At 40.8% G+C, this 23770-nt stretch overlaps 1 protein-coding gene across 12 annotated transcripts in view; it reads left to right on the top strand.

Moving 5' to 3' along the window:
• ARHGAP12 (Rho GTPase activating protein 12) overlaps window positions 1-23770 on the top strand; it is a gene marked incomplete at its 5' end in the record, with an annotated part of 60714 nt that overhangs the window by 28206 nt on the left and 8738 nt on the right. Inside the window, 9 exons of one of the 12 annotated variants that reach the window (XM_083406252.1) lie at window positions 122-262; window positions 2633-2713; window positions 15010-15135; window positions 18172-18240; window positions 18484-18558; window positions 19857-19918; window positions 20741-20822; window positions 21476-21577; window positions 21860-21958. In XM_083406252.1, the coding sequence (XP_083262378.1) occupies window positions 122-262; window positions 2633-2713; window positions 15010-15135; window positions 18172-18240; window positions 18484-18558; window positions 19857-19918; window positions 20741-20822; window positions 21476-21577; window positions 21860-21958 (837 nt within the window). Of the gene's footprint in view, window positions 1-121; window positions 263-2632; window positions 2714-15009; window positions 15136-18171; window positions 18241-18483; window positions 18559-19856; window positions 19919-20740; window positions 20823-21472; window positions 21578-21859; window positions 21959-23770 lie in introns of all 12 variants that reach the window. The other 11 variants (XM_083406248.1, XM_083406256.1, XM_083406255.1 and 8 more) reach the window with 11 other exon arrangements.

The raw sequence follows: 23770 nt of genomic DNA, 5'->3' as shown, positions 1-23770 counted from the left end.
CACTTTCTGCCTCTTAATTCATTTTTCATTTAAAGTTTTGACTTCTAATCAAGTTCTAACCTCTTCTAGAATTTGACCTAATATAAATTCTCAATACTTCTGTATGTTTGACCATTTATAGACTCTTTCATCACAAGAAAACTCCTACAGTTCTTGTAACAGCCAGTCAGATAGTCAGTATGGTTCTCCTCCCAAAGGGTGGTCAGAAGAGTTGGATGAACATGGCCAAACGCTATATACCAGTGACTATACTAAGGAAAAGGTACACACTTTTCTTCATCACGTATATTCTAAGCTAGTAGAAATTTAGTAAGTAAGAACTCAAATAGGTGTGATTTTGTCATTGGTGGTGGAAAAGTATTGCTTAGTGACAGTTTCTTCCCACTCCCTTGAACATTTTTGTTTTTTGCTCATTTCTAGGCGCTTTTTTGTTTGGTCTCTAAGAAACTGCTCTTATATATTAGGACTGTACTGTGTTTAGCTCCCACTTTTCCTGCAAAAAAAATATGTTTAGAAATGTCATTGTACAGTCTTATATGTACTCTGTAGGTTTCTTATGTTAGATAGCAAATTTTTAAAGTTTTGAATATGTATTACCAACCCGGTATCATGTTTGGCAAGTTATAAACTTCAATTGATTTTCTTATCTGTGGACTGCATAATATTTCATTATCAACAGCTGCTTTCCCTTCCTAATGTGTTACATGTTTGTTTAACAAAAGGTAACTCTAAAAATGATGCTTGAAGGAGATGCAGTTCTCCCCTCCCTGCTGGAATAAACAGATTACTATCCTATTAATGTCATCTATAAAATTCAATATTTGAATTATGAGAAGCATAATGTTTAAAACTTCGGAGATTTCTATATTAAATCATCATCGAAAACAACCGTGTGCCTGGTCACACTAGCCACAAGGCAAGACAAACTACACTCACTATCTCCTCCTACAAAAGAGAGGAAAATGGTGACACACTCGGTCTCCAGAACCAAGGTCTCTTGCTCTGAAAGTGGAGAGTCTTGGGGACAGGGCTGTGCCATGTGCTGCCTCCAGAATAGAGCTCTATACTGCTGTTGTCCCCTTGGACAGATACTGGCTGTTTTGACTGATCCCCATTTTTATCCCCCTCTAGCAGTGTGAGTAGAAAGAGAGCAAAAGCAAAATCTAGTTCCAGTGTGTGTGCCATTCTATTCAGACTCAGCAGACATTGTTCCTGCTTTTCATTCTGTTCCCCCACCTCCCAAAATACTGTGAGAACAAGCTGTGCTGCATTTGAATGATGGATATATCTGAAGAGCTATGTGAGAGACTGAGTTCTGAGATACTGCTTAGATCAGGGACTCCTGTGGATTTCCCTCTTTCCTCTCCAAAGCTTTGTTCTGTTTAGATGCAGTGTGTTCAGTGGGGGGGGGGGCGGTTGTTGTTGTTTGCTTGGTTATAACTATTCAGGTAGTGGAGAATTGCCTTCAGTTATAATAGTTGGGCATTTAGCCTACAGTAAACTGTTCTTCCACTAAAAAGAATGAAATGTACATCCAATTTCCTTAAGCAAGATTAAGTTTTCCTAGTACTATATGATAGTCATGAGTCAAACGCTGCACCTAAAAACACCATTACAGACAATAAGACTTCTAAATCAATGCACTTAGGATCATATCCTTTGGAAAACTATTGTTAATTGTATGTCCTAATGTGGTGTGTGTGTGTGTGTGTGTGTGTGAGAGAGAGAGAGAGAGAGAATGAATTTTACTTTAACTTCAGTGAAGAACTTGGGCCTCTGTTGAAATGCATACCTTGTAGAGCTCTTCTTGATTGCAGAAGCGCTCCACTTGACTATTGGGAGTATGGGAATGCCTTGTGTTACAACAAGAATATGTAGAAGCTAGACAGTTATGCCTTTGTGGACAAGTGGGTGATTTTTTTATTTTGGTGTACTGCTTAGTGCCTCCTGATTTCTGGGATTCTCCTGAAAGAGGTTAGGCTCAGTAAAACGTGGTATGATTTTGTTCTTTTCATGTTCTTAAGAAAAAGTGTCTATTCAGGATTGGGTAACATGGCTAGTTATGCCTTTAACTGTCTATTGTTCTGAAGCATGCACTCCTACTTTGTTACCTTAAAATGCTGTGGGATAGGGGTTTTAGTTTAAAAAAATTATACTATGGAAAAATAAAGTTAGCCCACCTCATATAGGGTTCTTGCCTAAGGCAGAAGATTTTCACATGGACTTAAATGTGTATGAAGCAGAATTTTAAATCATTACAATTATTATTTCTTACAATATAAATTAATTGTGGCAACAAAATACTGTGTACTATACATTTATTATAGTTCCAGGTATGTGGCCAAAATGCTTTGATCGGACAGCCATATTTCAGGAATGCTCTAGTTCTGGATTTCCTGGACTAATCAGGGGGTTGGGCTGGATGGCCTTTTAACACCCCCTCCCTATTCCTGGATGTGATTCCATGGATCTTTCTAACCAGCTCTGGATATATAAAAATAGAGGTTTTCTGTCTGTATGTTTGGAGGGGCTCAGAATCTGAAGTATTTCTGTTCTCCCATTTGACATATTTATAAATTAAAGATCTGGGGTTTTTTTGTATTAAGTATTTTATTAACTTTTGTTTCTGTAGTGGATAAAGCATGTTGATGAACAAGGTCGGCCATACTACTACAATGCAGATGGATCCCGGTCAGAATGGGCACTGCCAAAAGTGAGTAACCAAAGGAAAACAATGTTTCCAGCTTCGATCAAAAGCTGTATCTTGCTGCAATTCATCCCAAAACACATGGTTTTTTATATCTCTGGAATAGGTGTTGATGTGTACTCTGCTATTTGGCAATCCTCTTGAAACCGATTTTGCAAAAAACAAAAATCCTGTTGGGCCTGCCCCAGAACTTAGGCACGCCCACATTCAATAAGAATATCCCCAGGCATAGTGGGAACCCAAGATTTTTTAGAATTTTTAAAAAAAGTATTATTCCCCACCCTCCTTCCAGGTCCATTGAGGACTGAACATGTTTGCTAACATTAAGTTAGTTGAGAAAGAAAACCAGAAGGGAGGGTGAAAATGGAACTGACGGGAAGCTGTGAGTGATCTGGAAGATGGGGCTGAAGCAGCCCAGGAGATTTCCAGACCCTGCTGATCAGCTGGCAGGAGAGACTATAGCTGAGAGAGAATGCAAGGAACACACATGGGGCGAGGAGGAGAGTGGGAGGTAGACGGTTGTTGTATCTCCTTGGCATCTGTTCCTTGGCTGTATTTCCCTTCATTTCTCTCCTCTCTCTCCCCCTCCAAGAGATTGTGAAAGAAGATTGAGCAAGTGTCAGTTAGAGGCAATCATTTCAATGTCTGGGTGGGTCACTTCCTAGTTCACAATGGCTAACTATTTTTAAATGTCTCCAAGGACAGAAGTGAAAGGCACCCATAGAAATCCAAGACTTAATGTGGCAGGAATTGGACACCTGCTCCCCCCCCCCCAAGGTAGTAGCTAGAAGGAGAGTCACTGCTCTTTCTAACTCATTGCTTATTTAGTGTGAAATATTTTTCTTTCTTTTAAACAAACTTGCTAATACAAAAACTGCTAATGCGCCTTGTTGTTTGCAAATTGCCTGTTAGGAAGGGCAGTTGCTGGGAGAGTGTAGTTCATGACTGCCCTGCAGTGCAGTTAACTGAATTCTGCAAATTACCGTATTTTTCGCCCCATAGGGCGCACCGGCCCATAGGGCGCACCTAGTTTTTTTTGGGGGGGGGATAAAGAAAAAAAAATATTTCCCCCCCAGGTATGGGGCTGGGGCGGGAGAAGCCCAAGCTTCCCCTGACCCCAGCCCCCAGAACAGGCTTGCGGATAGCTTCAGCGAAAGCCTGCATTCGCCCCATAGGATGCACATACATTTCCCCTTCATTTTTGGAGGGGGAAAAGTGTCCTATAGGGCAAAAAATACGGTAGTCTCTGATTGGCTTGTAACAGTCCTGTAGTTTTGTCTAGAGGCATTCCAGGTTGAGCTGATGCTGTGAAAGCAACTCACAACAACCCTGCAGTATTTCCCCATTGCTTTTATACCTGAGTTGGAGATTGAGCTGAGAGTAGCATACAACAAGTCTGCAATGCCTATTATTAGAGAGAGGTGGTACTCTGAACTTTGGGCAGCTGTGCAATGTATTCCACTGTTAATACTGCAGGCCAAAGCTGTGCATTGGCTGGCCAGGGCAAATTCAGTACTCATATGCATGGTGAAGCCACATGCTCTCCTGATGTGCATGTGCACTGGTTGAACATCAGTTATTGATGCTTTTTAAAACGGCACATGAAATAAGATCCAAGTTAGAACAGGGAGTTTTGGCTTTAATGCTAACTTTTTTCCAACCCTTTCAGCTGCACCCTGAGGTGACACGAATACACTGTAACATTTTGTTGAAGAGTCCCAGTTATTATTTGTAATCTCTCCCCCCCCCACCCGCACACATAAGTGGACAAACACCTTGAAATAAGGCCATTGACTCTGCAAAGAGCTGCTTTTCAGCATAACCATAAGCAAAGGGAACAGTCATACGAACAAGAACAGTGCACGGAAAATAGGAATTGGCAAATGTGCTTATGGATTCATTGAGATGTTGGGAGAATTGTGTTTCCTTTGCCTCTGTGACTCCTCCTTAAATGAAGTTAAAATATTTGGAACTAACTTCAGAGCACACATATTCTCTTCTCACATTTTCCCAGCATATTGATGCATCCATAATTACAGTGCAGGAAAGTCTGTTTTTGAAGAACATCATGGGGATGTGAGAATGTTAATTTGAAGAACATTGAGTGGCAAAGCTGTTCCAAATTTAAGAAAAGGCATGAGAGAGGTCTCTGAGAGACAAAAGAATGCAGGAAACAATTGAAAACTTTAGGCTTTATATGCCATTGTTTTCAAAATATGGCTCCAAATCCTTCAAGGCATTGGAGACGTCTGCTTTCAGAGTTTGTTCTTCAATCCTTTGCCATTAAAATATTTGACATCAATGTGCATAGCAGTTTGCAAGGCCAGGCCTTTCCATTGGAAGCCTTGTACAGCGTAGACCAAGTTCTAGGCCAGAAAATTTTTTCCCAGCCCTATAATTGCAGAACAGTTACATCTTGTTGTTAGAAGATGAGCCTGAGATTTTGGTGTGTTTTACTGATATGTGTATTGAGGATACAATTTGGCTCAATTTTGATATGATTGTATAGTTTTATCATTAGCAAAAGGCTGGAATTTCAGGCATGTAAGCATAGTTGGTCATAAGTCAAACCATTTTGTTAAATATCTGGTTTTGGGGGAAAGGGGCACAATGTATCATTTTTGTAGAATAACACTTTAAGTTATTTAGTTACACTCCATCTCTAGGTATCTCCTATCATTCAGAACTGTTTATATTCAGACATGGAACTAAACCATGCTCCTCCAGTCCATTTTCTAGGTCCATATCCCAGTCTTTTACCTCTTCTTGACATGCATCTTTGGTTCATTGGTTTTGATTCTGTCCAAAATGCTGATTATGAGCTTTGGAAATAAATGTGTGTCACTCTGGGATGCTTACCCTGGGCTGCCTAACAACAGATACCATGCAACAGGTTCAACCTCAGTGTTGGCCAAAGAGCTCTTTATTTCTGAAAAGCATATTGGTCATTTTTGTGCAGAGCTTCCTTGTATTGTGATGAAATATTGTCATGTTACTGCACTTGAGACTACTAGGATCGATGCCACTTGTTGTGTAGGTGATGAGACTCAGTCAGTCAAGTTTATTGCTTATAGCCAAAGGCTGCTGCAATGTATGCAATGTCATTCAATAAAATATATACTAGTTTGATACAAAAACTTGAAACATTTACTTTATCAAAACATGACCTAATCTGCACAAAGCTATAGAAACTCCTCAATATACAAATTGAAACATTAGACAATAAAATTTATAAGCTAAAATCACCGCGGGGCCACTGATATATTCATCAGTCTTTATTACGGTCCAGAGACCTTTATTACGGTCCAGAGACCCAACAAATCATTACAGAGCAATGCACAATTCATACAGCCTACCTCCAGGTTAAACAAGCATTTTGTTCAAAAGATAGGGATCATTGGTTCTTGCAACCACCGATAAAAACTTTGCCACTGCTAATGTTCTAGCATTTGTCCGGTCTTCCAATAGGAACCTGACATAGTGAGCCTCTGATTTTCCCGGGAAAGGTACCAGCAAGGGTAATATCAGTTCAGCCCTGTCTTGCTCATATTTTGCACAGTGCAGCAAAATATGTTTTATAGAATCGATGTCTTGAGCACACGAGCAAAGTCTGTCCTGGTAGGGAACTCCTCTCAAGCTGACAGCTAGCACTGCAGAAGGAAAGACGTTTAGTCTGGCTTTGGTGAAAAGCCTTTGATAATTTGGTACTGTCAGGTTTTTAATGTTAACTTAAAGACATGGCCCATACACTAATATATTAAAAGATGAGACTCAATATACCGTATTTTTTGCTCTATAGGACTCACTTTTTCCCCTCCAAAAATTAAGGGGAAATGTGTGTGCGTCCTATAGAGCGAATGCAGGCTGCGCGGCTATGCCCAAAGCCAGAACAGGGAGACGGAGAGCTGCGCAGCGCTCTGGCTCACTGTTCTAGCTTGGGGTTAGCTGCGCAAACCCTCCGCAGGGCAGCGGGGTGCCTTCACCCCGCTGCCCTGCGGAGGCTACAAACACTGTCCCCAAAGCCTCAAGCCTCAAGCGCTTCCCCCTGCCAGCCCCAAAGAGCAGGTCGAAAGGAACCTGAAGCCTCCGGAGCCCAGCGGGAACTCCTGCCATGCTCCAGAGGCTTCAAGTTGCCTTCACTGAAGGCTGGAGAGCGAGAGGGGTCAGTGCGCACCGACCCCTCTCACTCTCCAAGCTTCCAAGGTAGCCGCCTGAAGCCTCCAGAGCACAGTGCTAACACTCCCGCTGCGCTCCGGAGGCTTTGGGTGAATGCACCTTGAACGCACCTTGTTTTAGAGGGGGAGAACAAGAAAAAATCCCCCCCCCCGTTCTCCCCCTCCTATGGTCCAGTGCGTCCTATGGTCCGGTGCGTCCTGTAGAGCGAAAAGTACGGTATATAGGGGCTGATTTTCTTTGACAAACTACTGTGTGTGTTTGTGTGTGTTTTTAAGTGACACAAGATTGGATTTTTCTCTTAATGATACTGGCAAATCTTAATTTGGATACCGTATTTTTCGCACCATAGGGCACACCGGACCATAGGGCGCACCTAGTTTTTTGGGGGGGAAATAAAGGGGAAAAAAATTATTTCCCCCCCCCAGGTGCGCTGCGCTAATCCTGAAGCTTGGGGCGTGCGGAGCTCAGTGCGCCCCAAGCTTCTGGGTGCTGGCAAGGTCTCCGCTAGCCGTGGGAGAGCTGGGTCTCCCACGGCTAGCGGATAGCTTCCTGAAGCCTGGAGAGCGAGAGGGGTCGGTGCGCACCGACCCCCCTCGCTCTCCAGGCTTCAGCTAAAGCCTGCATTCGCTCCATAGGACGCGCACACATTTCCCCTTCATTTTTGGAGGGGAAAAAGTGTGTCCTATAGAGCGAAAAATACGGTAATTTTCCTGACATTTGTGGCACTCTTCTTAATGCCTATAGCTTCCTTGAATTCAGTACTAGGTTTGGGGAACTGAAAATTCTTCATCAGGCTCTACAACTAACTCACTGAGGTATGATACGCATAAGCTAGATATCTCTGTCTTCCCTGTCATGTCCTTTCACCTTATCCTAGACAAGGCAAACTTGGAGAGGAATAAGAAATGAACCAAGTTCTTTGTTTCTAGCCTGAGGTGAGAGCCAGAAGGAATACTCAGCAAGCAACATAGCTGCCAACTTTAGTCTGCAACCAAATGTACTGGATCAATTAATGCAAGAAAAACACTTAAGTGATTTGATTGGGGAAGGGGTGGAAATCAGTTATGCCACATACATCTAGGATTGTTATCCATTTCCCCCTCATGCTAATTTACAGACAGCCTTGACTATTTCTATCTGCTTATTAATAACAGAGATGAATGCTAGGGAAGGTTCCAGGAATATCAATAGTGTCACATTCTGTGCTCTCTGCATTGGAATGAGAACACTTCTAATGTTAATTCTGATACTTTGTATTTGTTTGTTACCAGTGGATTTGGGAATGAATTTGGAAAATTAAGAGTCAAGGAATAGCAGAAAAATCTTCATGCACCTTTGTAGAAATGTTGGAACAGCAATCCATTATTTTACGTGGAAGTGCCGTGTAATATTTTAGATTTAGTAAACATATTTTTATCATAGTGGTACCTCAAGAATGGTACTCTAGAGGGAAAGGGTTATAGAGGGGCTTGGCTTGTACCACAGTAGGATTATGTTGACCTATGATACCAGCCTAATGGAATTGGACTAAAATGCCTCTGAATAGACTGGGAAATTATCTGTAAGCCATGGTATCAACTTTTTCTGCTGTATAAAATCTCAGCTGCCACTCCTGTCTTTTATGATTTGTAGCATCAGGAAAGCCTGCTATAGAAGGAGCCTTCCTATTTTTGTAAATCTGTACTCCAAAACATATGAGTTGCAAAGTTATTCAATTCAAATATTGCCTACATAGACCAATGTAATTAAGTCCAGTATGACACTAGTGTCTTTCTGTGTGGCCTTACTACAGATTTGATTAATTGGTTGCGTAAGTATTGCATGGGCAGGAGGCATCTTTTGTATGTACTGTAGGCTCATATACGGTCTACCTTCTGCAGCCATTCACAGCAGAGGGAGAGGATTAGCTGAGGGGGAAAACGGAGGGAAATTCAAACCCCACCTACCGCAGACAGGTGAGTCACGGGTGCTTACCCCATGATTTATGCAATGCCCAAAACAGAGACATCTGTAAAATAATAGTCCTCCCCCTTGCAATTCTTAATCTGGCTACTTTATCAGAAAACTAGAGAATAAAAATAGGCTTCACCTTTCTTATTCACCTTCCTACAAACAACATAGCACATGACTCCCCAAGAGTAATTTCATTTGTTAATTTTGACTAAGATAGCTATTCTATAACATGTGTGCGCATCTTTCCTCACATGACTGGTTCTGTTTCCTCCACTCCCCCACCCCAACTCCTTAACCAAAAGTTTGTAGGCATGAATAACAGTGTAAGTGGCATTGCATGGGTTGAATTAATTCACAGAATGTTACTACCCATTTCAGCATGGTTTGGAATCCATACGGACACATGGGGTATCTCTTATCGCCTAAGCAAATTGATTGTAACTGGCAAAGCAAGACTGGTAATATTACTGTGTCAGTTCATAGCAAATATATACTGCTTCAGACATAGCCTTAGCAATTCTTAAAACAGTCCTGTAAAAAAACCCAATTCTTTAAAATACTGTTTCCACATTACAGACTGAAGGCCGGAATTGAGAGATGGTGACTTGCTTAAGACCATCTCGTGAATTCATGGCTCAACTCAGATGATTTGGAGCCACTTTTGTTGTTGTTGTTGTTTAGTTGTGTCTGACGCTTCATGACCCCATGGACAAGAGCACGCCAGGCACTCCTGTCTTCCACTGCCTCCCGCAGTTTGGTCAGACTCATGTTTGTAGCTTCGAGAACACTGTCCAACCATCTCGTCCTCCGTCGTCCCCTTCTTCTTGTGCCCTCAATCTTTCCCAGCATCAGGGTCTTTTCCAGGGAGTCTTTTCTCATGAGGTGGCCAAAGTATTGGAGCCTCAGCTTCAGGATCTGTCCTTCCAGTGAGCACTCAGGGCTGATTTCCTTAAGAATGGAAACGTTTGATCTTCTTGCAGTCCATGGGACTCTCAAGAGTCTCCTCCAGCACCATAATTCAAAAGCATCAATTCTTTGGCGATCAGCCTTCCACTTTACTATACTATAATACACCTTCTCTGTTGACGCATCACTGGGATTTTGTATTTGAAATACTTCCTTGACAGTCAGATCTTCTAACTGCATCCATCCTGTCAGTTGCTGCTCTCTAGCACATGCCAATGTTCCCTTAAGAGTGGCAGTGCCCTCATATCATCTCCATCCCTTCCAGTTCGGCACCTGTTCAGATTATAGGACTTGCAGATCTTGACAAAATATATTGTTAGTCTTCGTGCAGTTCAGTTACCTTACTTAGTATTCTACATTATGTATTATTTTAGGGTGTGTGCTGTTGAAGTAACAAGGTTTTTTAAACAAACAAACAAACAAACAAACAAACACAAAAAGCTCATCTGTCCCAGTTTTACTGCTTCTCAAAGCAGACAGGTTGTATATTATAAAAACCCATAAGCAGGCATGCTCTGTCTGTGTAGAGATAGCACTTGACCATTATACCAAAGACTTAAGGCAGTCTTCACTTCTGATCACTACAAATGAGGACAAAACTGGTATAGTTAGAAACACGGGATTACTCTGCGGCAACTTCACACGTCCAAACTCATAGAAGTTGACAATGAAACGGTACTTTTAAAATGGGCAGAAAACTCCACCGTACATTGAGCAGAGAAGAGCTTTGAAAATGTACCTGCAATTGAGAAGATGAAGGTTTCCAAAGAGCTCTCATTTAGTTCTGGCGTTCCCTCTGGTTTCTTTTCCGGTTGCTTTCTTTTTGTGAAGGTGAACTGCTCAGCACGTAGCAGCTGTAGTGTAACCCCTCACCCCCCCCCCCCCCAAGTAACCAGGCCATATGAGTAGTCTGGATATATTCTGGGATGTGGTCTCTGTTGCCTTATTTCAGAAACTTTATGTGCCTGTCCTGTTCATGAGGTTGAGAGGAATAGGTATCTCTCTTTCTCTTCTGTATTGTTTCATCCTTTCATAATGTTAATGGGATGGGTCTCAAGTTCCCATAAGTGGAAATTCACTCACACGATGCTGCTGCTCCTGCGTGAAGGGGGGGGGGGAGGAAGGAATTTTTGCTGTTTCTTCCTGTTTTGGAGCATTGTGGGACCTTCCAGAACTACCTTCCAACCCAGTCTATTTCAGTGTAGTCAATAGTGTTACTTCTCTAGAGATTTTTCAGAAAATTATTTAAGTGAGAGAACTGTAAATTATATGCAGTTTTACTCAGAAAGGATGTTTTAGGAAAAACATGAGTGTGTCTAGATTGACTTTTGCAGTAGTGTTGCTGGGTATTAATAAAAGATTTTGCCTGAAGTTATGCCACAGGGGAGAGTCCTCCAATCAAAGAATTAAGAGAAGAAATGGTTGAGAGCGAAAACGAAGTTAAAATTCATATAACTCTGAGAGGGCATTTTCATTTGTGGCACTTGAACTATGGAATAGCATTTTCCTCCTTCCTTGAATAGCTTGGTCCCCTCTTTGCCTGCTTCAAATTCTTTTTTGTTATTATTATCTTCATCCAAAGATCACAGGACTGTTCACAACATGAAAGTACAAAATGAGAACACAAAATACATAATAAAAACAAAAAATAACTCTCCTCCCTCCGACACATTTTAAAGGACATAGAATGTTAATCAGCCAAAGAGAAAGAGAAACATTTCACAAATAGGGAGCCACTGCAGAAAAGGCCCATTCTCATGTTGCCATCCTCTGGACCTCTCTTAGAGGAGGCACACAAAGATGATGATGATGATCACAGGCTCTTAATTATTTAAACAGGCACTTAAAACCATTTTATTATGACAGCATTTTTAAAAAGTCAGAGCCTATGATTATATGGATTTTAGTTTGCTGTCTCTGGACACTGTTAATATCATTTTTTACACTCTTTGTTTTGCTGTTAGGATCATTATAATGTATACATATTTTTATTTTATAAGAAACATTGTGTATATCTTATCATAAAAAGGTGGGATATAATTGCCTAACTTAAGAAATGTAATACTTTCCAGTAACATGCAAGTTAACATAGAAAACCTCAATTGATTCTAATTTCTCTATTGTGCATGTAAAAAAAATAATTACTGATTGTTCTCCAGCCAAATATGGGAGTGTTTTCAGCATTTCCAGTCTGCCTTGCCTTTCCCTGCGCTGATTTAATGGCAAAGAAACCTCCCTTCACAATTCAGAATTCTGTTTATATAGCATTCTAATACAGATTTGAGTTTTCCCATGTGTGTGGTTGTGCATTCAAAATAACAACATCCCCACACAAGAGAGAGGATAAGCAGGCTTGGGCTATGCGTGTGTGCACACTGGAGGTTTGCAAAATACCTGCAGACACACAAAATCTGAAAGGAAAACTCCAAGGGAACAAAACCCCTAAGGGAGAAAGTGGCTTATGAATGCCCGGGAGCATAGTTCACCTTTAATATTGCAGCTCAGACTCTTAAGAGCACTGGTTCTCAAGCTTTTTTCCTCTGGGCCACACTTTCAGAATAAAAATTTGCTCATAGCACACCAATTTTTTAAATTGATAAATACATTGGAAAACCAAAAGAAACAACTCTTAGCAGTGCTTGAGTCTGAAAAGCTGTCTATCCATATTCTGCAAATTAAAATATTATTTTTATACTAATCCTATGCTTCTTCCTCTTCTTTCTTTGGCAATCACTCGTAGCCGAGTAAGATGGTCTTCCATAAACATGGTTTTAAAAGTGAGACCGTAAGTGACTGTGGAGGCCAGTTCTGGATCCACAGTGGGGATGTAGGTTTCCAAGCAGGAGTTGATCATGGTGAGGGTTTGCCAAGTGTGCCTTCCTCTTAGCGCGTTTCTCCCTTTCATCCTGAGTTCGAGCATCTTCAAAACCCATGACACCTTTGGTAAAGGCTGTTCTCCAATTAAAGTGCTTGCAGGCCAGTGTTTCCCAGTTGCTCTGCTATACTATGCTATGTTGAAATGTTTAATTTTTTTTTTATTGTCCTTGAATCTTCCTGCCACACTTGCTGTCCTCTGCTATAGTATAGTTCACTGTTACAGGTTGGGATCTTGTGCTGATAGGGTAACTTCCAGTAGCCCTATAAATTAGTTCACTTTTAATACAGTGGTACCTCGGATTACAAACACTTCGGGTTACAGACTCCGCTAATCCGAAAGTAGTACCTCAGGTTAAGAACTTTACCTCAGGAATGAGAACAGAAATCGTGCCAGCAGTGGAAGGCCCCATTAGCTAAAGTGGTACCTCAGGTTAAGGACAGTTTCAGGTTAAGAATGGACCTCCAGAACAAATTAAGTTTGTAACCAGAGGTACCACTGAATTGAACAATGGTGGCAGTGGGGGCGAGGTTACATAAATCCCCTCCCCACTTCTTCCCAGGTCAAATTAAATACTTAATTGCATGGAAAATCATCATGTTCCATTGGTTTATCAGTGTTTCTCAAACTTGGTTCCCCAGACTACAACTTCCACCATCCCTAGCTAGGAGGACCAGTGGTCAGGGATGATGGGAGTTGTAGTCCTGCAACAGCTGGGGAACCAAGTTTGAGAAACACTGATTTAGACTGAGACCAGTTTAGGGTTGCCATATTTTGAAGAGCAAAAGAAAGGACGCTATGACAACTCATTTTAAATACCCCTACTATATGTAGGCTATAGAAGCTGAGATATGTTGCTGAGGGTGGCAGGAGAAGAGGAAAGCAAGTCTTCAACCACTGGTTAATGTTTGTCTCATCCAGAAAGTATAGCCAGAGACATTTTCGCAAATATAAAAAATCCACCCAGACATAAATTTTACCCCTGAAAAAGAGGACGTGTCCTGGAAAAAAGAGGACACATGGCAACCCTAACAGCTGCACTTTTTAAATGTTCAAAAACTTTTAATACATTGGGTTGCATTCAATGAAGTCATCCTGACAACAGACATATTGAGACTAGTTGTCATGGCTGCCTTAAGTCCATTGATTTCATTGGAATTACTCTGACGTAAGTCTTCATTGGATGCAACCTGTAGCATGTGAAGCAAGACCCAAGTTACTCCTTTCTTTGAGGCTAACTTTTTGTTTTTTTGTGATAATTTTTATTCATTTTTTAAAAAACAGACTAAGCAAGACATCCTAACATACCAAAGAGTTAGGAGGGTGGCTGGGCACAGAAGAAGAGGAGGGGAAGAGAGGGAGGGAAGAGGAAGTCTGTTTAAATTGCTATATTACTCTTTGTTAGATAATGTTGCCATTTTAGGTTTCTGCTCTGAAATTGCTTCTTCCAAATCATCCCTTCAACTAAAATGCTTAAACAGTGTGGTTTATTAAGGCCCTGTAAGCTTATTCCAGTAATTTATATATGTTTATATACAAGGGGTGTGCAACTTAGTCACCAGTTAAGGGCTGTATCTGAAATTTATATTAGCTAAAGGACTGCACCATGCATGTTTAAAGGGCATTGAATGAATGTAATTGTACATAAGTAAATGGCAGGTGCCTCCTACAGCTGCACAGGAGAAACTGCACTACTTGCTGCTACTTAAGCTACCTTCAAATATGAAAAGCTGCCAGGCCTTGATGTAGATGTAGCAATTGCAAAAGTTGGTTGACTGGCTTCCTTGCTTCCAGTTTTTAATTTTTTAACTATCAGGCTAAGTTTTCTATGTAGCTATTTCCCTTCCTGTAAAATTGCTTCCTTTAAAATTAAACTTGTGTACATGAAGACTTGAATAGTCCGTAGTGGGTGGGATATATAAGGGCCTCATGTGTCTCCATCCTTGGTTCTGCATGGCTCCATCCCTGGCATGCCTCGACACAGTGCTTTGGGTTTAGATTCCCTTTGGCATGCATTATGAATACCTTTTGCTGCATATTCAGGTAGCTGGTTGGAAATCCTTCATATCTTGATGCGAGTGGGGCCATTACACTCCAGAGCCCTTATTCAGTTGAATAATTTCAGGACTAAAAGCTGTGGCATGCTGCAATGCGCCAGGCCCCAGGCAAACTTCTGGAAAGAGATGACACATGGGGGGAAGTGTAGCCTTTCTCTTTGCAGGTTTGTATATATGAAAGCAGCTAAGAGTGGGTTGCATGTGCTTCACCTGCCTTTGTTTCAGTACAATACATTTACAGTGTATGGATTTCCTTCTGCTTTCTTTTTTAATAGTTTAATGCTTCGCCACAGCAGCAAAGGGAGATTATTAAAAGCAGGAGTCTGGACAGGAGGCTACAGGAACCAATAGTTTTAACAAAATGGAGGCACAGCTCGATTGTGTTGGACACTAATGACAAGGTAGGGATGTCCTAAAGAACATACTGGAGTCTGATCAGTTGCCGTGTATTATTTATTATGTATATATTTTATTTTACTGTGCACTAAAAAAGAAAAGAAAAACACTGGTGCAAAATGGTTAGGTTGATCCCTGTAAGTTACATACAGTGCAATCCTATAAGTTGTCTACTCAGAAGTAAGTTGCACTGATTACTCCCAGATAAGTGGGTGTAGGGCTGCACTCTTAGCCTGACTAATTGTGTTTTCAGCGAAATAATTATTGCACAGTTATGTTTGCTTCCTTACATTAATGTAGATTGTTTACTTTGTGTTAGATTTAGAAAAACAATTCATTTCAAATGTGCTCTTATTAAAGCAAACTTTGCTACGACAGGCTGTACTTGTTTTCTCCTAAAGAAGTCAGTGGTACAGAACTTGCCTTGTACCCCTGATAATGGAGTTGCTAGCTTTTGGAATTGGGCTCCTACCTCGGCTGTCTTCCCAGCAGCAGTTTCAGTGTCTTGCCCTGAGCTCAGTGGCCTGCAAAGTCATAGTTAAGCAGGAGCTGGAAAGAGGCTCAAGTGAGCCTCAGGTTCATGTGGTTTTCCCTTCCCTCAGCTCCTCCTGTGTGACCAGGAACAGTAGTTCAGCACTGTTTATTTTCAATTTCCCCAAAGCTTGTCTCATTGTATGCCTCCCTGGCTTATGATTTAATAATCAAGTCTGGACAGCTTCAAAACAAAGCCAATTTCAGACCATGAGTTATGAAATCGGCTTGTTAAATTAACCTGAGTTTGTTATACACCATGATACTTGGTTTGCATGCAGCGGCAAGCCAATATTCAAGGAAAATAAAAGCAAACACAGTCTACCTCCTGGCCGTATGGAAGGAGTGGGGAGGGGCAAGGTTTCCTAAGGCTAATTCCAGCTTGTGCATGATGCACTAAACCATGGTTTGGTGTACATGGCCACCAACTGCAACATTTTTATTTGGTTAGACATCATTTATATGCTGCTTTCGTATCTAAAAACACACACAAAACATCTCAAGGCACAGTCTATGTAAGATGAAGATTACAAACAATAAAAAAGAAATTTCAGACAAAGCAATGGGAGCAAGGATGACCAAACAGTAAAGCAACAGGCACCAATGCAAAGCAGCAGATGTCGCCTGTCCCTCTGGTTCTGCAGTTATATGAAAAAGTATGTTTTGGAACTGTCTCCTGCAACTGAAGTAGTGAAGAGGCCAGATATGTTTCTTTAGGGAGAGGGTTGCATAATGTGGAACCCACTAATGAGAGACAATTGTGTTAAAGCAGTGGTGGCCCAACTTGGCCCTCTAGCTGTTTTTGGACTACAACTCCCATCATCCCTAGCTAACAGGACCAGTGGTCAGGAATGATGAGAATTAGCTGGAGGGCCAAGTTTGGCCACCACTGTGTTAGTCTCCCACAGTACCACTATTGCATGTGTGTGAGAGAGTGTAAGTAGTGCAAAGTCTCCAAAGATGGCCATTGGGCAGAATCATATGGGAACAGGAGGTCCTTGAGATATCCTAGCAGAAGACAATAAGGGCATCAAAGCTCGGGAGGGACGACGACTGTGAGAGTCTTTTGGGTTGTGGCCCCCTGTTTGTGCTCTCTCTAGTGAAGCCTGCTTGACACTGGCATAAACAACTCTTCTTCCAGTCTGTTCTATTGGATGTTTAAATTGGTTTGCTTTGTTGTAGTTATGGTATGTGTCTCTATTGTGGGGGGGGGGGGGGGTTGGGCAGTGGTATTGCTTTTAGAATTGTATTGGAAAAATGAATTTTTTGCTGCTATCCCTGTACTGGATGTTTTTATACTGTAAGTTTCCTCAAGACAATTTTTATCAGAAGGAATCTAAGAAACAGAATATGCAAAGATGAATCTGGCCAAAGATGGCAAGGCGTTTGAGTTAAAAAAAAAAAAAAAAAAAAAAAAGGGAACTGGCAACAAAATGTTGCATCCTGGAGATCACATGTTCACAGCCAAGCCCTCCTCTGATCTGGTTTTCCATTCCACCCTTGACCCCAAGTCAAGTTAGCATTCTGTGGTTAGTGACTGCACAAGGGCAGTTCTTGGGGTCCTTCTCTCAGGGTTTTCCCACTGGGCTTCTTGTGCATTTCTGCCCTGTCTTCTGTTTGTGTATGGGTGGTGCCATTTTGGCTACATAAGTGTTGGTGCTTATGTCTTAATACAGTGGTGCCTCGCAAGACGAAATTAATTCGTTCTGCGAGTCTCTTCGTCTAGCGGTTTTTTCCTCTTGCGAAGCAACCCTATTAGCGGATTAGCGCTGTTAGCAGTTTAGCGGCTATTAAAGGCTTAAGGGATTAGCGGATTAGCTGCTAAAAGGCTATTAGCAGTTTAGCGGCTTAGAAAAAGGGGGTGGGGAGCGAAAAAAAATCTCAAGACTCGCAAGACATTTTCCCATAGGGAAATTCGTCCTGCGAAGCGCATCGAAAAACGGAAAACCCTTTCGTCTAGCGGGTTTTCCGTCTTGCGAGGCATTCGTCTTGCGGGGTACCACTGTATCAGAAATACAGGGAATTGCCTTTTAATGCCCAAGTTTACAAATCTTTTCAGTACTAAAGAAACTGAACAAGAGTTTTGGATGGAGATAGGTATGAATTTCAGGAACCTTTACCCTGTCCTCAAGCATAAAGAGAATTTCTCTTGGTAACATAGCTGCCAACAACACAGGAAAAGAAACTTCACTACAAAGCAGTTCTTTCTGTATCAGCTATCCCTGCAGGAATTGTATCCTGCTTTTTAACAAAGAATGATCATTGGCCTGCCTTCAGGAAACATGTCTCCACTTTCTTTCTAACCTCCTTAATATTTCAAGTTAGCAGATTTTTTGGGGTGTGTGTGTGGAATGCATAATTTATGCATAATTCAAAAGCTTGACACTCTCCAAGGATGCAAATCAGTTCTGATTAGATGACATTGGAATATACATTATTTTATTATGTTCAAGATAACAGACTCTATGAAGCAATAATGATATATTAAAATAGTTCTTGTATTTTTACAGTTGCCAACTAATTCTTCTGATCCTCTCTTGCCTAATCCTGCGTATTTGTTCCCAACACACCATGAGCAAGTTAGTATCTGACATATGATTTATCTATAGATAGTATTGGTAGATAATTAAATTTGTGCAAGGAAAAAACTGTACTAGAAAAATTAATGAAAGGAATGACTGCTTTAATTTGAACATAACTCATTGTCATTCCAGTATCTCAGTATCAGACGCATTTTCTGTTATGTCCAAATTCTGTAAAGCTTAAGGACATTCTACTTTATTTCTGTGTTATAAATATTTCAATACATCTTTATTCCTTAGGATTCTCCGGTTGCTTCAAAGACCGCTTTTCCTGAGAATGAGTATTCTCCTTCCTCACCAAAGCATCAAGCCACAGTCAGTATAAATATTGTCATACACAGATTGTTGAGCTCACTAGTCTGAGGCAAATCCATGGTTGTTAATGTATGCAGAACATTGTTACACATCACATAGTGGATCATTCTGTGTCAGGAAAGAGATTGAAGCCACTTCTTGTGTTGGGCCTTCTCAATGTAATCAACTTCAGCAGCTTCTAGAGCAGTATTTAGAAGATGCATATCTTCTGTTGACTTGTAAGATATATAGGATTTAGTCATGTCCCCAGCATTGTTCAACCAGGCAGCTTTATAAGAACACTGTGTTCAAATAGATCAGCAGAAAATGGAGGTAGTGGTGTTATCCAGTCCTCCTTAAAGGAGGCATTTTGTCCTTTTTTAAAGCAGCCTTGTTGGCTCCTCATAACATTAATAAACACAATACTGCTTTTCCATATTGCAGTCACTGGCAATCTACTTTTTATCCTGTGACCCAGTTAGACAACATCAGTCACTAGCAGTTTCTCACACCTTGATAGGGAGGTCTGCCTGATACTTTTGAGATCTGCGTTACATAGGAAGAGTGTATAGTTTGAGTTCTTACAGCCGAGTCTTACAAAATGCCCTTGTACACTATTACTTTAGATCAGGCCAGGGAACCTGTGACCCATCAACCCTAGCCAGCATGGCCAGTGGTCAGGGGTGACTATCAGCGTTTACTTGAGATGGATAAAACAGACTCAGTAAAGCGTCTCAATGAATTTCTTGTTTTAAAAACTCGCTCAGCATCTAAATCACATAGCATCTGATAAATAATAACAATTCATTAAGGTGCAGATAATACCAGGTGTAGACAACTGCATTGCATTTCTGATGGATTTGGCAATCTGTTTTGTCAAGCAAACACAATTTTTAGGAGCAAGCTGTTTACCACGAATAAACTGTGAAAACAGAAATGCTTCAGATATTGAGAATATATAGGTTTTGTTTTTAGGCTACAAATAATGAACAGATGTAAGCAGGTAGGTTACATCAGTTTAAAAAAATGTTGTGGCTTAGTAACATTAGTTAAAAATCTGGTTTAGCACATTTAAGGCTGCAATCCTATACCCACTTATCTTGCAGCGAGCCCCATTGAATTTAGTCATCTTACCTCTGAGTAGACACATATAGGATTGTGCTGTTAATGTTAAGTTCAAGGAACCATGTCTCTACAGTTCAGGTGTCAGCTATTTAGCTCTTCTTGAAAGTAGTTGTGGAAGGAAAGAGATTATTTTCTAATTTAAAGGAATAATGAGCTGCTTTTAAAACTGATTTTCTGTTTGTTCTCTTCCCCAGGACCAAGAGAAGTATGGATTATTAAATGTGACAAAGATTACAGAAAATGGGAAAAAAGTTCGGCAAGTATCTCCAGCACACTTCTAAGTTTTGACGTTTAGTTATTTTAAATTTGGTCAGGCAAACATTCAATCATCAAAGCAATGTAAGGTTGCAAGTGGGTTACTTGTCAGCATATTTATATGCAAAGAAACCCTGTTTCAGTGAAACTTAAAGGAACTGATCAGCATTTTAAAGCCTGCAGCCACACTCACCACAAGGAACATGTTTAGGAAAGCAATTTTAAGTTTCTTCTGTCAGTATTACTTGGATTTTCTGGGGAAGTTTTCTGGAAGTGAGATAAATTGCAGATCTATTGGTTGAAGCCAATCTGTAGTGGCTCTCTTTGCAACTGTTAGGGTTCTAAACGGAGTATTTTAGTGTAAGAGAATAAACAGAATAAGCCTGGCTACATATTGCACATACAACACACAAACGTGATATAGTGTGTGCTGTAAGTTTGAGCTACTGTGGCTCAGGCCCATGCTGGTGGGTGGGGACAGATGGGCACACTGGCCCCAGGATTTGGAGGGCACAGCTGGCCAGGGGCCCCTGCCAGGAACTGGCTGCCTTTTTGTTTGAATTTATAGCTTTATTCCCACCCCAGGCCTCAGACAAGCTCTGTACAGACAAGCCGGATGTGACTAGTTAGTCTCAAAATAAAGGATTGCTTTTATGTAGCATTCCTGTTTCGGTGATTTCAGCAGGCCAAATTGGCCTTTTGTCAATAACAGCTATACCTGTAGACACGGTAATACAAAGGGTCATTTGTCAAGCACCACTGGGCAGTCTCAGTTATTTGATCAATCTCCTTGACTGTGTACAATTGCCTACCTCTCCTACAGAAAAAACTGGATGTCATCATGGGCTGTATTGCAAGGTCCCTCGTTATTGTTTACCAAGACTCAAGGAGGTGGGACTAGCTGGGTAAGTACTGGAAAGTTACTGTATTTTCAGACTCCTCCCCCTCATCTCTACTGTTAATGCAACCATGTGGAGATAACCGTGCATTAATGCAGTACAAGCGATTGCAGGGTGGGGGTTAAAACAAGCAGCTCCACCTAGTGGAGAAGCTTTGTTCTGTATGAAGTGGCCCACACCCGTGGAACAAAGAAGTGACTCTTTCAAACTGATGGAATTCAAAATGGGGATTTGTAAGCCCTCCCAAGTCATCTGAAATGTCCATCTTTCCCAAGGTTGGTTAAGACAAAACACAAGTAGACCCCTTGTCCAGGCCACTAAACGTCAGTAGCCAACAGGGCCATGGTGGAGACAAGTGTTGCGGTGGGAATTTAGGAATATAATATAGGCAACTCCCAATTCACGCAGGGGTTACGTTCCAAGGCATCATGTGTTTGTGTGAAATTGTGTGTATTTGAAACAGCCTGCAAACCGCTGCCCCACTCCCTTTTGTGACTTTTGGGGTAACTTCTGAGTTTGGCGTGATGCACATGTGCCCAGTTGCACACGTGTCGGACACGCCGAAAACAGTCATTGCCTGTATGGGCAGGTTGTGCAATGTCTGGGGCAGGGAAGCCCTCTAAAAACAAATTGGCAATGTTTGTTTTTCCCTCCAGAAGTTTGGGGTCAACCAATCCAAGCCAGAGTTCACAGTGGATCTCAGGGGTGCATTTGTCGACTGGGCTTCTAAGGAGAAATCTAGCAAGAAGAATGTGATTGAGGTGACTGTTTTTGCCTAACTTTATTTTGGGTACTTAACATGACCATAGAAAAAAATGGGTAACGAGTTAAGCATCTTACAAAAAATATTTACGACAAACCTTTAGAAGTCTTATAACTTAGAAATGTGAATACTTAAGTGGCATATAAATGTCTTAAACTGTCGGGGTTTCTTAGAATAGATAGAGTATAATATAGTAATTGACCTAGTGGTCGTGTATTTTGGAGCAACACATAAAATACGTACTTCCATTCTAATGCCCAGATTTCTTTTTATTTTAAAGCTGAAAACACGGCAAGGAACTGAATTATTAATCCAGTCGGATAATGACATTTCTGTAAATGAATGGTTTAAGGTTCTTAATTTTGCTATCAGTAACCAGGTATGTACTTATGATGGTTTGCAGATAAAAGTTTATAATCTAAGTTATTGCTCTCCCCCACCACCATTCCATTTCTACCTCTTGCTTGACCGTTTGAGGAATACTTCACCCTGAAACAACTAACTAAACCACAATATAGGACCAAAGCAGCAATTGCTCTGGAATTTTGAGACACATCAGTGGATGAGGATTGTTTTTAGTATGTTTTTAATGATTTGTTTCCCGCCCTGGGCTCCTTTGGGATGAAGGGTGGGAAAACTGAATAAGATGATGATAATAAAAATAAGCTAGTGAGATCATCATCTTTATTATGGCCAATAGAGGAAAAATCATCACCTCAAATAACCACAGAATATATTTTTCGAAAACTAAAAAGATATTCTTGTAGTAATATTGAGGGTTGTGTCCAACTAACGTTTAATGTACCTAAATTAGCCACTAATTTCAGTGGGTCTCCTCTGAGTAAAGTTTAGTTGACTGCAAACCACAATAAGAATATAATGATAAAAATATGTTCAAATGTTGAGATTCAAAAAGGAACATTAGTTCATGGTTTATGTGGAATATGAACTAGACATTTCTAGCTTATGTCCTGAAGTATATACTGTGTGAGCTGAATTGCAGCCAGGTCTTCAAGACTTGTTTGGACCATTTCTTTGTCCCTTGATACAGTCCAATATTATTTTGGGATTGAGAAGAGGCATGTGCAGATGTATGTGTTCCTGTACTGCAATTTCCAAAGGAATCCCTGCAGTAGTGTTTAGCATGTGGCGTTGATAAACTTGTGGCATTGCACCTAATGATCTTATTACTTTCACTGCTGCATATACAGATTTAGATTCTTGAGATACTCAAATGTCTACCAGTTTTGTCTCAAGCGGACAAATATGTTTTATACAGATTTATCGGTGTTTCAGTTTTGCTTAGTCTGTTAAAGATTTGATTTAGCTACTGAAGAAAAGGACCTTCTTAAGCAGGAACATGTTTTTGCACTTTCTGTAGGCTCTGAACTGCTATTGAGTGATGCATATATCTGTTGTTCCTTTTGTACCTTTGTTCTGAATGACTCCTGAATTTCCAGGGTTAAAGATTTTTTTCTCTGATTTACAAAGAGGAAATAGGTTAGGATAGAGAGGGTTAGAACTGATTTATAGCTTTCTAACTAGAAAACTAGTTTCTATTTTCTTAGGCTTATGCATAGTAAATCTGTGGGTGCTCAGAGCAGCGAATGTGGACAGTTAACTATTTTGTTGTTTGACTTACTTGAGAAGGAAAAGTGCTGGCTTTTGCAATCCTAGAAGGAATTTTAGAGTGGAGAATCATGGTGTTTCAGTATTAAGGTCAAACAATTAAGTTACTTACTAATAAAATAACTGGCAGTTTGCTTGAAATGCTGCCCCAAACATCATGTTCCAGGTACGTAGCTTTACTGGGACACTGCCAATAGCTTTCCCAGTTTGCACAGGATTTGCCTGGCACTAACTGAATGATTCCATTAGCGTCAGATGTTTAGCCGAGAGAGTTAGTAGAGATTTGTTAGGTTGACTTAACTGTATAGTTCTGATCTTTTGCTTGAGAAGACTTTTGCCAACAGGTGTTTCCAGAGTATGAAACCACCAAGACCAATTTTCAGTGCAGATTACACCAATGTTGTATCTTTGTCATACAAACAAGAGTGATTAATTTGCTCGCACCAGTGCCAATTCTGCTTGCAAAATTGATTTTCAGATGCCATGTGGATAGGGAGTCCATTGGAAATCTATGGTCCATTGTAAAATGAAAATGGCTTCAAAATCATTTTATCAGTTTCAT

Source organism: Podarcis tiliguerta (genome assembly GCF_965153285.1).
Source record: "Podarcis tiliguerta genome assembly, chromosome: 12".
Lineage (NCBI taxonomy): Eukaryota > Metazoa > Chordata > Lepidosauria > Squamata > Lacertidae > Podarcis > Podarcis tiliguerta.
Note: the sequence above shows the minus strand (reverse complement) of the source record. Positions and strands in the feature narration are given on the sequence as shown.